Source organism: Labrus bergylta, chromosome 18 (genome assembly GCF_963930695.1).
Source record: "Labrus bergylta chromosome 18, fLabBer1.1, whole genome shotgun sequence".
Classification (NCBI taxonomy): domain Eukaryota; kingdom Metazoa; phylum Chordata; class Actinopteri; order Labriformes; family Labridae; genus Labrus; species Labrus bergylta.
The window spans coordinates 4,984,628-4,997,399 of NC_089212.1; the positions used below are offsets into that span (position 1 = coordinate 4,984,628).

At 41.6% G+C, this 12,772-nt stretch overlaps 1 protein-coding gene across 7 annotated transcripts in view; it reads right to left on the reverse strand.

The window, feature by feature from the left end:
• The window catches only part of daam2 (dishevelled associated activator of morphogenesis 2), a 161,217-nt gene that overhangs the window by 82,806 nt on the left and 65,639 nt on the right, over positions 1 to 12,772 (reverse strand). For all 7 annotated transcript variants that reach the window (XM_065966666.1, XM_065966668.1, XM_029280085.2 and 4 more), the window contains exon 5: positions 9,451 to 9,545. In XM_065966666.1, the coding sequence (XP_065822738.1) occupies positions 9,451 to 9,545 (95 nt within the window). The remainder of the gene's footprint in view (positions 1 to 9,450; positions 9,546 to 12,772) is intronic.

Genomic DNA, 12,772 nt, shown 5'->3' on the forward strand with positions numbered 1-12,772 from the left:
CTGCACATTGTTTTAATGTCTCCCACTGCTTAATTGGCTCAGGCACGGCGAGGAAAAACACAACACAAAAATATGTAAATCATCCAATTATTATCCTTTACATCGAGGCCACGGCTCGTCCTCAGCTCACACACAATCGGTCCCAGATTTCCAGCAGATGCACACACAGACGTTACCTGGCATGGCCAGTAAATCTCTCACAGACGTGTAATCCTCTGATCAGCAGCAGCCAGCATGAGACCGAGGAGGTCCTACAACAAGCATGCAACCAACTGGGGTGCCAAGTCAAGTTGCCAAATCTAGCATATAAAACAATTATTTATATATATTTCAAGAAACAAATGTCTTGGTCACACACACAAACAAAAAAAGAAAAAAACTGTCACCACACATGCACAGTCTGCCCCTGATCTCACAGGTTGTCTTGACTTGAAACCGCATGAAAAAGGTCTGTGAGATCGAATTGTTGCTTTTACAATTAAAGTTGCTGGGAGCTTTTAATACAGTGTGAGGACCCTTTTTGTATTTTTGCCTTCTGTTTACATGATCAAACATGAAAGAAAGTGTTGGCATTCGGTATCAACATTTTTGATATATGCTGAAATGCCTCAGAAATCTTCAACAGCAGTATCTGGGCCGCCCTCTTGGAGGACTAAAGCCTCCATATATGGGACACAACCTCTAAACATTAAGCTTCCTTTATTTGCCTCTTTGTTTGTTTTTTTTCCGTTTTTTATTCCTCCGATTCACAACTTTGTTCTCCAAAACACTGCTGTCTCTCTTTACGTTACTTTACCGTTTGTTTGCAGCCTTGGGTTAAAAAACTGAATTCACTTTAAATAACCTTATAAAGAACCTTCCTTGACGATGCAGTGAAATCATAAGACAACCACAACCCAATACTCTTTTGTTTCAGACGTTTCAGTTTTGGCCTCCACTCAATACCAAGGTGGCCAAAAATATAAATCCAACCTGCTAGATACGACTTGATTCAGATGTAACACAGACACTGGAAGCAGAGCGAGGCGGACGTGATCCAAGTGTTAAAAGTTACACATCTTATATCAGTGACAAGTCTTTGGCCGTCAGTAGTTGTTCGCCTGCCCGTTAATCGCAGGGCCACCTCAGAGAGAGAAAGAGAGGTTTCATAGAGGGAGAGAAATTAAGCTGAACATCCCTGTGATTAATGTATGGAGGCAGAGGAGGATAGATGTTGCTCTTGGAGTCTGGGATCAAAAGGGTGGACGGGATTCAAGGCTTCGCTTCGCTCTGCTGGATTGTCGACAGCTTTCCAGAAACTTGCAGTGCGCACAGATGAATGCACACAATCCTTTGCAGGCAAAAACAACTGCAAGTGCTTGTGCAGGGAAAGTAAGGAGATAAATCAATGCATGTACAAATATCTCACACATCTGCATTGCTCCTTAAACAACGTTGAACAGCGACTTTACAGTAAAGGACATGTAAGCCAACATCTTACTATTCTGTCCTCCTCCCCCTGCTTTCATGTTCTCTCCAGTGAGCACTTGAATCAATGAATCCCATCGCCTTCGACTTTGGAGTCTCCTCTCGTCTTCCCAAATCCACTGACATTCACGCTCAGTCGAGTGCCATGCAGGCCCTTTGCTTTTCTTTTTTTTCTTTTTTTCTTTGGAACAACCGCTGCATACCTAAAAAGCCGCTGTGGCTGGGTTAAAGACAGCCAGAGCTCAACAACATGCTGCATACAATATGAGCTCAGACAGAGCTGAACAATGCAGAGCCCGGGCCAACCACACACAAGCACACAATCACACACACATACGCACACTAATTTCTTCAGACAGACAAAGAAAGAAGCAAGGAATGTAACTTGGAATTGAAAGAGACTAAAACAAAAGTGACAGTGGAGCAAAAAACGACTGCAGTGTGTGTCGATTCAAGGCCAAGGATGGTTAAAGTTAAAGTCAGGTTTACTGCAGAGTCAAATTTAAACAAAACCCTTCTTCATGACCTGAATTTAAGAGGTCTGCCAGTGAACATACAGCATCTGTCTTTTCTTTTGTTTATTGTGCTGTCATTTCTAGAAGACTCTTTAAATGCTCAAAATGTCTGCTTGGAACAGGCTGTTTCTGTGCCTGTAGCTTTAAATGGGAATGAGCTGTGTGGCTCTTTTTGCACCATGCCCAATTGTTTAGAGTGAGAAGGTGGAATTAGTAGGCAGAACAAACACCTAGCTGTGGGAGGGGCTACTGCCCTTTGTGATGTCATGAAGGGAAAATCTCAAAAACTTCCTGTTTGAGCACACATTTTCTGAAAAGTGGAGCAGGCAGAAGACGGAGAGGATAAACTTACTCATACTTGGGGGGGGATTGTAGACAGACGAGAGACGCATATTAGTGGGGAAAAAAACACTTCAAAGTAAATATATATAGATATACTGTATATATAAAGTCTCAAAAGTAATGCCTTGCCATTTCTGTTTTTATTTTCCATCAACTTAAAGGAACAGTGACATGCAAGGGTTGTGTTTAAAACCCTTTGGGGTCATGTAATTTCTATTCATCTAACTAGCATAAAACCAATCACTAGCAGGCAGACAATACACTAAATGAGCAGAAAACTAATCCAGATGTTCACATTTATATTCAGAAGTTCCCTCCAACTGACTGGACCTTCTGAGGTTTTTGCGGTGCAGACAAAACACTCTTGACTTTTTAAACTATGGATGACCCTTGTGTAACAGACAGTCAGTCGAGAGATGGTTTTTGCCTTTAAGTTCAGCCTTATATATACACAAATACATACATACAATACACAAATACATACATAACAGAAACCATCAGCCAGCGTGTGCTCCCTGCCTCATTTCTGCCCTTCATTTAATCACCGCCTTCACACATACTGAAATATCTCTTTCAAACACCCACTCACCTACCCTCAGGCAGGACACACACACACACACACACACACACACACACACACACACACACACACACACACACACACACACACACACACACACACACACACACACACACACACACACACACACACACACACACACACACACACACACACACACACACACACACACACACACACACACACACACACACACACACACACACACACACACACACACACACACACACACACACACACACACACACACACACACACACACACACACACACTCGTGTCTTGTTCTGCTATAAAAAAGGGGGCCGCGGTGTGGACAAGAGCCCTGAGGTTCTGCAGAGCTGCTGCTTTAAACTTTCACCGAGGTGTCTGCAGCTTTTTGGATGAGGAGTCATACGATATCACCACCGCGTTAGCTCAAGTAAATCTAACTTGATGTGAGGCCCGGCGTATAACTGTGGTACAGCAACGGCAGAACAAAGGGGCAACACACACAGAACTGACTCACATACACACACAGAACAATAAAAGCCCTGGCCAAGGTGCACATCTGTGATGTGTATAGTATATCCTGACATGGGTTTATAGTTTAATCTACAGGGAGAAGTCTGCGGTGTGTGACACAGACTGAAGTGAGCCATGTTTCCACTATTGTTCATATGACTTGTTTATTAAACCACAAACACACACACACATACACACATAGACATTAATCAGACACTGAGTGACTCACAATGTCCCACAGAGTAGTTTGTGAAGAGTACATGGAATTTACAACAACGTATTAAATGAAAGATGACATAATGACGGTTCGTTGTGTTGATTCATGGTATTATTTACTCTTGAGCTCGGGTAAAGGTTGCATTTGATTTATCACAGTTCTAATGCACCACTCTCTTGGTGAAAGCCACATGATGTATCTTCTTACAGTAGATTTGGCATCTACTCTGAGACTTCTACTTCAGAGAGGTGTGTATGACCTTCCTGCTCTTATTGACAATCAGTCACACGATGTTAAAACAATGATTTATTGTGTTAGTCCAACAAAAAACATTCTATTATGATAGATGTAAACATGTTAGTCTGACTGACATCATGCCAAGTCCAGTGTCTACATCTCTATCAGCCCCAAACTGGCCTTGGTTTTCTGCGCATGCTCCGCAATTCTCACGCTACGCTTTGGATGTTAAACAGATTAAAGGTGTAGAGGAAGTTGTCGAAGAAAACAAAATGTCCCTACAAAATGTTCAGAGTTGTAAAGTTGCATGCTCACTTGTTTGTCAAATGTTATGTGTGTGACATGATAAGTCAACCAAAACCAAAAAACACAGAGGCAAAGTGCCACCAAATAGTAGAGTAGGACATATGTTGTTGTATGTGGACAGAAAAAATATATTTGAATTTTGAGACATTGAGACAGACAGCCTCATTGGTTTGTAAATTGGGTTGTATCCATGGCAACGTGTCCTCACCTGATTCCTCACAAACACCAACCTTGACTTCAGCTTCAGAAATCTAATAACAGATGCAGCAGATATCGCTTTAAAATTAAAACACTGAAGTGCGTACATAGCCAAAGTGGACTCCTTGTGTTCAACTTTAAAAATGAGTAAGCAGAGAATTTAACACGACAGTGAATCAGGGAGGATTTCTCCATGCAAAAAGCTCACTGAATGCTCCTCAGACAGGTGAGAACAACAAACTCAGTGACTTCTGTAGGTTGTTGAGCACTCCTGGACATTAAAAGCCACATTTATTTAGGGTCCCCGAGAGTGAAAAATAAAGCCCTGTTCCCAGCCCCTCCCTTTCTTTCAGTTTATTACAAAGAGCCCCCAAAACTAAGTCACATGAAGGCTCAGACATTCTGAAACTGTCTGTTTGTACCCACCTGGCCCTGATTTCTCTCCACATCTCTTTAATATCTGAGCACTGAGGGGTGAGAAATCTGCACAGAGTGAAAACATTGCTCCGTCCAACACTCTGCAAAGGTGTGACACCCCGCTTAGATATTTGGGAATATGTTAACACAGATATTAAGTTCACTCTCTATTAAGCAGAACCTTTTAGAGATTTGGCTGCAAATGTTTTGAAGGATAATATTTGCATGTGGTAGTAGCGGTTCGTCCAACAGCGCTGTTGATACAGGAGCGAGGTGGAGGTGGGGTGGGTGGTGGGGTGGTGGTGGTGGTGGGGGGGGGGGGGGGGCTGCAGTCGACCCAAGTCAATATTCTTGCTGGAAGAGTTTTGCAGGAACGATGTCCAGAGTGCGTGTCTTGGGAAACATTGCAATGCTCTATTGACGTGCCCCTGATTCTTGCAGTGCATTCTGGGCCAGCGTGGCCTCAGCGACCTCCAGGAAAACTTCATTTCCTGCTCTCCTGCAGTCGTCTCAGCACGGAAATGACAGTGATTGTGGAGCGTCACAGAAGAGATACAAGAATGCACGCACAGTATGCTCATCAGCATGGACATAAAGATGAATGCACATTAACCGCCCTTATGTAAGTACACGTAACAAGCAGTTAAATACCTCAAGAGAGTTTAAATATTTGAATGTTTGGAAGCTGGATTGAAATGTACACCAAACTGCTCAGACTTGATGTGACTACACTTCCAGCTGTGGTAGTTTGTGTTTGTATAAGGACTATAACATGCACTTTTAAGTTGAAAATCAGCGCTGTGTGAGTAAACACATGACTGCAGCGTGATGGTTCATGCTCCATTTGGCAGCTGGTAAACACAGCAACAACTGCTGGCAGAGAAAATTAGATAAGCTGTAAAATTGCATAACAGAGAGATGTAGAAAATTATCCAAATGTCTCACTTTTTATGGCTGTTTATAATTAATCCAATTTCTTTTTTTAAATAAAACATCTGTGCCTTTAAATCTGCTTGACGATCACAGCCATAAAAACAATTTCTGGTGAAATTCAAATGGAGTAGAGCAGCGGGAACGTACCTGCCTGACCTGCTGTTTCCTATAACTGAGTGAGGGCTTTGTTTAATTCAGTCCAAGTTTTGTTGAACTCGTCATCATTCCGCCTCGTGTTTTACATCCCCGACATTACCGACAACGCTTCTGGAGCTTGACGACAACAGGACATGTCTGTTTGCGTCCATTTGTACAGTTTGTCATGCCGAGAGGAAAGCATAGTAACAGATAACAAACATGATAAGAATATGTTCGCTTTAGGAGGCAGAAAATACAGCATGTTCTTAGAGCAGATTGTGCTGTGATTTCATGGAAAGTAACGGGTTGCAAGGGATGCCAAAACTATCTCATGATGCAAAGACTGTACAACTAAAATCTCATGCCTTTGTCAAGTCTGTCTGCATTACTCAAGAAGTGAACAACTTTTAAAATTTATGGTTTTAAAATAAAGTTTGGATTGACAGTTTCTGATAAGGACATCAAGAGTCTCACTGCTTCTGTGACATGAAAAAGGAAACATTTTCCTGCCAAAGTTTCATCTGATGTAACCCACAGCAGAACATATGACCCCAACATGTCACCTTGTCATTTAAATGTGATACAATCAGCCTGTGAATGAAAGGGGACAGCAGTGGGTGGCTTGCTGACACTGTGCTGTTTTTGTGCGCTCTGCCTGGCACCCTGCATGCCCTCCGTGTGTTTGGGTTCTGTGTCCCTGCGGAGCGGGCTGAAGGCACAAGGGCACCTCTTTACAACCAGGCCCAGCTGCCTCGCAAAAACGCCAGAAAGAAGGGAAGGGGGGGGCACTATAGGCAGGCATCCAAAGGCAGAAATGAATCAAAGCTGAATACAGACACAAACATGTCTTACAAAAGCTTCAATAAAGGCGTACACACACACACAAACACACACACAGAGGGACACAGAGGCGACACACAAAGGCGACGTTTAGGTGATTACATTAAATCATACAAATCCCCCTCTCTTTTTTTTTGTTTTACTTATCCACCCTTTTTTTTTCTTTCAAAGGACTGACTTGCAGGGACATTAACACACTGCACATGCTCTCCCTGAACACCCATATTCTGTGCACCTGCTATACAGTACAAAAACATTTTATGTGCTTATGAGCAATAACTCACTCTGTGCAGAGCACGAGAGCAGGTGCAATGCTGAATAATGTGGATTGAAGCATTAAAGCTCCTTTTGATGAAGTAAATAAAGTACACTTGATTATAATACAGTTAATTCAACCAATCAGAGAGAACACAGGGTTTCAAAAAACATGCTCACCTTCTAAATCAAAGAATGAAGCACTAGTGACCTCATTTGTCTGAAACTGTGCGAAAGGCTATTTACTCTCCCTTTTTACATGCTTTCAAAAACACATATTTTTTTATCATGTCTAAATTAGCAAACATCTGACCTGCATAATGAGCTGCTAAAACAGACGACTTCTTAACTCTGCCTAGTGTCAGTCATCAGAAATGTGAATAAAAGCTGTTTAGTGGCCGTGAAACTCTAATTTAAGATTTAAAACAGAGGAGTGAGAACTGTGGGGATTACGTCAAATAAATAAAAGAAGCAGACATTTTTACAGCTCCTGCATTATTGAAGTGAAGAGTCTCTCACTGAAGTTTCAGCTCATGTACTGCACCAGGCTTACCTAAATGTGACCATATATTGTGAAATGTTATCACAAGACATTAATCTACTAATGGGGATTTTCTTTCCTGACCATGATTTGACTGGTAGCAGGTGTAGGTGATAACTTAGATTTTAAGAGTGTATACAGTATCTCTCTGTCACTGTGAGAAACTTTGAGTTTGAGTCCATTTTGGCGACGTGAGTGGACAAAGTTGTACATCTCAAGTCTTCATGTACATGAACATTGTTTCTCTTAAACAGACAAACTCCTCCTCTTCCTTTACTGTCCAACACATCACTTATTTGATCATTTTCCAGTGGACAATGATGTACATTGCTACTACTCCTTAAAGGAGCTTTAAAAACCACCTGTGGAACAATTTCAAAAAATAAATCTGGAATTATTGAAACATTTGGTGTAGGCTCGGGCCTTGTTCACATAATATCCCCTCAATTTATTCAACTCAATTCAACTCTGAATCGTCTAAATCAAGGATGTTTGGTTCAAAGTTGTCTTAAATGTTCCATACTTTGATACTGTTATATACCAAGTGTTTCAAAATGATACACCCTCTGTCTTTAAAAAAAAACACACATGGTCATCATATTTTTAACCTTTGCTGTTCTACAAAAACAAGGAGAGTACTGTTTAATTTGTACAAATACGTTGGCAGTGTTTGGCTACTCAAATGTTGCCAACATATTTGCACAGTTTGTACAGTGTGAAGGCGTTTGACTGCAATTTTTGGTGATTAAAGACAAGAAATAACCCAATATTGGAGCCTACCTACAAATTAGATTTGTTGTTGCTATGGTATCGAAACAGGTATCGATATTGTTTGTTTTTGCTCGTCTTACTGTATATCAAAGAGTCAAATTTAGGTTAGGCAGCAACCCTAGTTTGGTCTCAATATATCACATACAATGTTTTATTCTAAGTGGATTTGAATGCATATTTAAGATGTATATTTATACCACACAAGCAACATTTCTAAAGCTTCTCTCTTTATCAGAACATCTTCCCATCACTCTGGAAGCCTTCCCCACACTATTCACACACACACACACACAACCCAGACGTGACCCAGACTCTGAGGCTATCCTGGGTTTTTGTCACTCTACACATTACGTCTAGCACTTCATAGCTTCCCTTGAGAAAAGTCAGCACCACGCCACGGTCCAGACAACTGCATCATCCGACTGACACAGGCTGATGGACAGCTTTAAAGGGGCTGCTGACAGGGCGAGGGAGGCGGGTTGTGTTAGAGGGCTGTACAGTGTCCTTGAATGTTTCTTTGTGCTGATGAGTGACGCGCCACAGCTGCTGATGACCTTTTCAAAAGGGGGGAAAATAAGGGTGTGGGTCTTAAAATAATACTAATTGGACGCCTTTCAATTGGAAGTAATTAAAAGGGATTTTTTTCCTGTAATCCTCCGGTGACAAGAGACAGGCTTCGTGGAAAATAAATATTTTTGTAGCATGCTGCTTTAACTGGACTGAATATTTTTGGCATTAACTCAACATGCCAAAGAGCCCGAATGCATGACTTAAAGGAGAGCTGAGAGATGAGGAGCTGGAGAGTTCAGAAAGGAGACACCATACTGAAAGTAATTTCCTGTATCTGTAGGCGTGGGTTTGCAGGATGAGACCTATCGCTCTGTCCCACTGTTTTAAATGTCAGAGCAATATTCTTCCAAACGTTATGAAAAGAGAGATAATGAATACTGTTTGAGACCTGTCTTGTCTTGACACCCTTCACAACATCTCTCTTCTATTGGTTGATTTTCAACTAGAGAACCAGAATTAGCAGGACTGTGAAACTATGAAACCAAAGTCTTCTTAACAATGCTATGTCTGACAGGTAGGAAACAGGATGTGTAATGCATCATCACTGTTAACAAGAGGGCTCTCTTCAGTGTGCAGCACAGGATAAGGGTCACATTTGAGCTGTAAGGAGAGATTTTCTTACCTCATTGGCTGAGTGCGAAGCGCTGTCTTCAGATCTTCAACCACCTTGTTCCTCATTTCCATTTCCTCTTCATCAAAGGCAAAGAGGGTCTGCATCTGCAGAGGTGGTGAGAAGCACGGATGAAATCGAGTGGAAACAGCAGATTTATGAACCACTTGGCTTTACCACAGTTAGAACTGGGCGAGCTACTTGCTGGAAAATAATTATTTCACTTTGGATTAAGAGACTTTTATTGTTTCTACTCGGTCAACACGAGAATGTTCTCATTAATTTGGCAGCAATAAAACAACAACACTAAAGCTACATGCTTCATCCTCTTTTCAAGTTTAGTTGTTTGTTTCCATTAGTGGATGGAGAAATTGAGCCTGTTACACTGCAAAAACTCAAGTTTTACCAAATGTATTTGCCTAATTTAACTTACTGTAATATAAGCCACATTCTAAGGTGTCCTTAAACGAGATTTCTGTTTCTAAATTAGTAGTTATTGGCGGCTGTGGCTCAGTTGGAAGAGTCGGTCATCTCTCAACTGGAAGGTTGGGAGTTCGATCCCCAGCTCCTGAAGCCACATGTCTGATGTGACCCTAACCCTTGGGCAAGATACTTCCAACGCCAAATTGCTCCTTCTGCGGAGTATGAATGTGTATGAATGGGATGAGTTAATACTGATGGTCACTTTACATATCAGCCTCTACCATCAGTGTGTGAATGTGTGGGTGTGACCTGCGGTGTAAAAGCACTTTGAGTAGTAGGAAGACTAGAAAAGCGTCCATTTACCAACTTGTTTCAAGACCCAGACACGTAAAATGTAATACTTCAGGCCATATTTTTTGCTCTTTATATCTTGAAATACGATGTTTACCTGGACTTGTCAGCTGAATGTAGCTTATATCAAGTGTAATGAGATTTCTGACTAAAATAAGAGAAATACACTCACTAAGATTTGAGTTTTTGCAGTGTGGTAGGCTCTCCTTCCAGGAAACACAAATAGACCATGTGTTTGAAGCTACGCAAGACGCCAAAATAAGTCATGTCATCAGGCAATTAGCTTCCAATCCAGTTTACGACAGATGAAATAAAGTAACACTTTGACCATATGTGGTGTTAATGCATTTCTGCGTCACTAAAAGCCTCCCATCAGCAACATCAAAGAGCTGCTGTGCTCCCATTAGTCAGGGCCACAGGCCTTCTGTTTAGCCTCTCGGGGCTCCTTACAGCTCACTGCCAAGTGCAAAGATTCATACAGAGTGTGTTTCACTACAGCTAATTAACAAGTCACCGTGAATGTCCAGTCATTTTCCTGATAAAAAAAAGGCCTAATGTGACTCTCTTTTCCAATAATTAAAAACATCAAGTTTAAGTTGGTTGTGAATATTCCATAACAAGAAAGGGTTCTAGGGACTTTCAACAACCACACAGCACTCTGGTCTGACCCAGAGGGGCCTTTCTTAAAATGCTCTACACCCACGCTCGGACACAGAGTGACCTCCATCTGACTCCCTCCGCAATATGAGGGAGAAAAAAACGTCATATTTGTCATTCGTCATAACTTCTTGTTTGAAGCTGGTATTTATACAGTATCTTACTGCTTTGTTTTTTAGGTCCCTCTAAACATTAGTAGACTAGAGAATCATTAATCAGATCCTGATAATAATGGTAACGTCTTGATCTTGACATCTATTTGATGCAACTGTTTTTATCTTATTTTAAGTTTTGCGGCTGACATCGCGGAACAAGTACAGAGCGTCAATCGCATTACACCCGTTTAGTACCCCACTGTTTAGTACCCAACTCTCACTCCACCCTCAGAGTTTGTAATGGTGGACACTCCACACACAAGTGCAAACAGAGTGGAAGTATGTAGGCAGTGGTTTAAGAAAGGCTCATTGACTGCACTTAAACACAGCTCTCCAAAAGGGAAGCCAAATCATTTGGTGCTGCTCCTACTGAGTGGCTGCAGTGTAGACCTTAAAGCCTACTGGATGTGAATGTTGATGTTAACAGATTGTACCAACTTAACCACCAAAATATACGTCAATGTTTCTGTCACAATAGTTCTTATTATGCTGATTTATGCCCTCTAAGAAGTTTAATTAGTTATTTAAAGCTAATAAAAGATGTTTTATAGTATAACTGACAGCTCTGTTGACAAGTGTGGCTCCCCTGTGCATCACATTAGCAGAGCAGAGTAGGAGCAGTGAGGAGTAAAAGGAACGGAAACTAGCACAAGGCTCATTGAACCTTCAGTAAACCTACACAAGAATCGTTTCTTCTGTGGACTGTACCAACCAGAGGGATCTTTGTTGTTTTATTGGGAAGATAAGTGTGTTTTTCTTTGTGAACAGAAAGGGGTTTGACGTTTGCAGACTGCGCAGACTCTGGATCCAAATGCACGATTATGTCGGCCCTAACATTGGGGGGTAATTTAGCTTCACTTTTGTACAATGGGAGGAGGTGGAGACACATTGCCATATCTCAATATATCTGGTCAGTGGTCTGGCTGTTGTGTGAGTGTATAGTCCAGAAACAGTTCAGTCTAAACATCCATCCTGTAGCTTTAGTCCTAAGTACAGATGGTTTGTGTGTCCAGTGCCAAGGGGGAAAAAAGGCTCTGGCTCCTGTTCCTCTCAACCAATATGTTCATAGTCAATGGGAAGTTGGACACAACAAGTGTCGGGGAGAGTGAATGCTTCGGTCGTGCTGCGGGCCAGTTCACCGTGTCAATGAGTCTAGCCAACTCGCTCCCCCCTACATCTGCTATTTGTAAGCTCAATCGAACCCGTGGCCAACATGCACATACGGATACTATTATAGGCAGTCAGTAAACCAGCACAACGTACTTCCCTAAATCCTTATTATGGGAAGTGCCCCCCAGAGCCAGAACTGTGCCCTCAAGCTAGTCGTCAGTGCGTCGTTAACCGAGTGAGTGATGAGTGCAGCTCATCAAAACCTTAATTTGGTCCATGTGGGTCACGTTGGGCCAAGCAAAAAAAAAGCATTTTTTGAATGAAAATGAAGGCAAACTGCATTATTTGAACAAAATAATCATGCAAAAGTTAAGGCACAAAACCTCATTAAGCTAACAAAATGATTACTGAAAGCTATGCTATTGTTCCTGTTTGGCCAAAAACCAACAACTGGAAGTGATTGGAAACAAGAGGAATTAGCAGCTTTGTTTGAACAGATTTACTGGCACTTGGTTGTGAAGTCATACCATTCTGTAATATCCCAAACATTTTTTAGTCATTTTGTAGTGTGTCTAAAAGTAGCCCATTTGTAAAAGCTGCAGGGTGATAATAACACAATGCCACCATTCAGTCTTTAA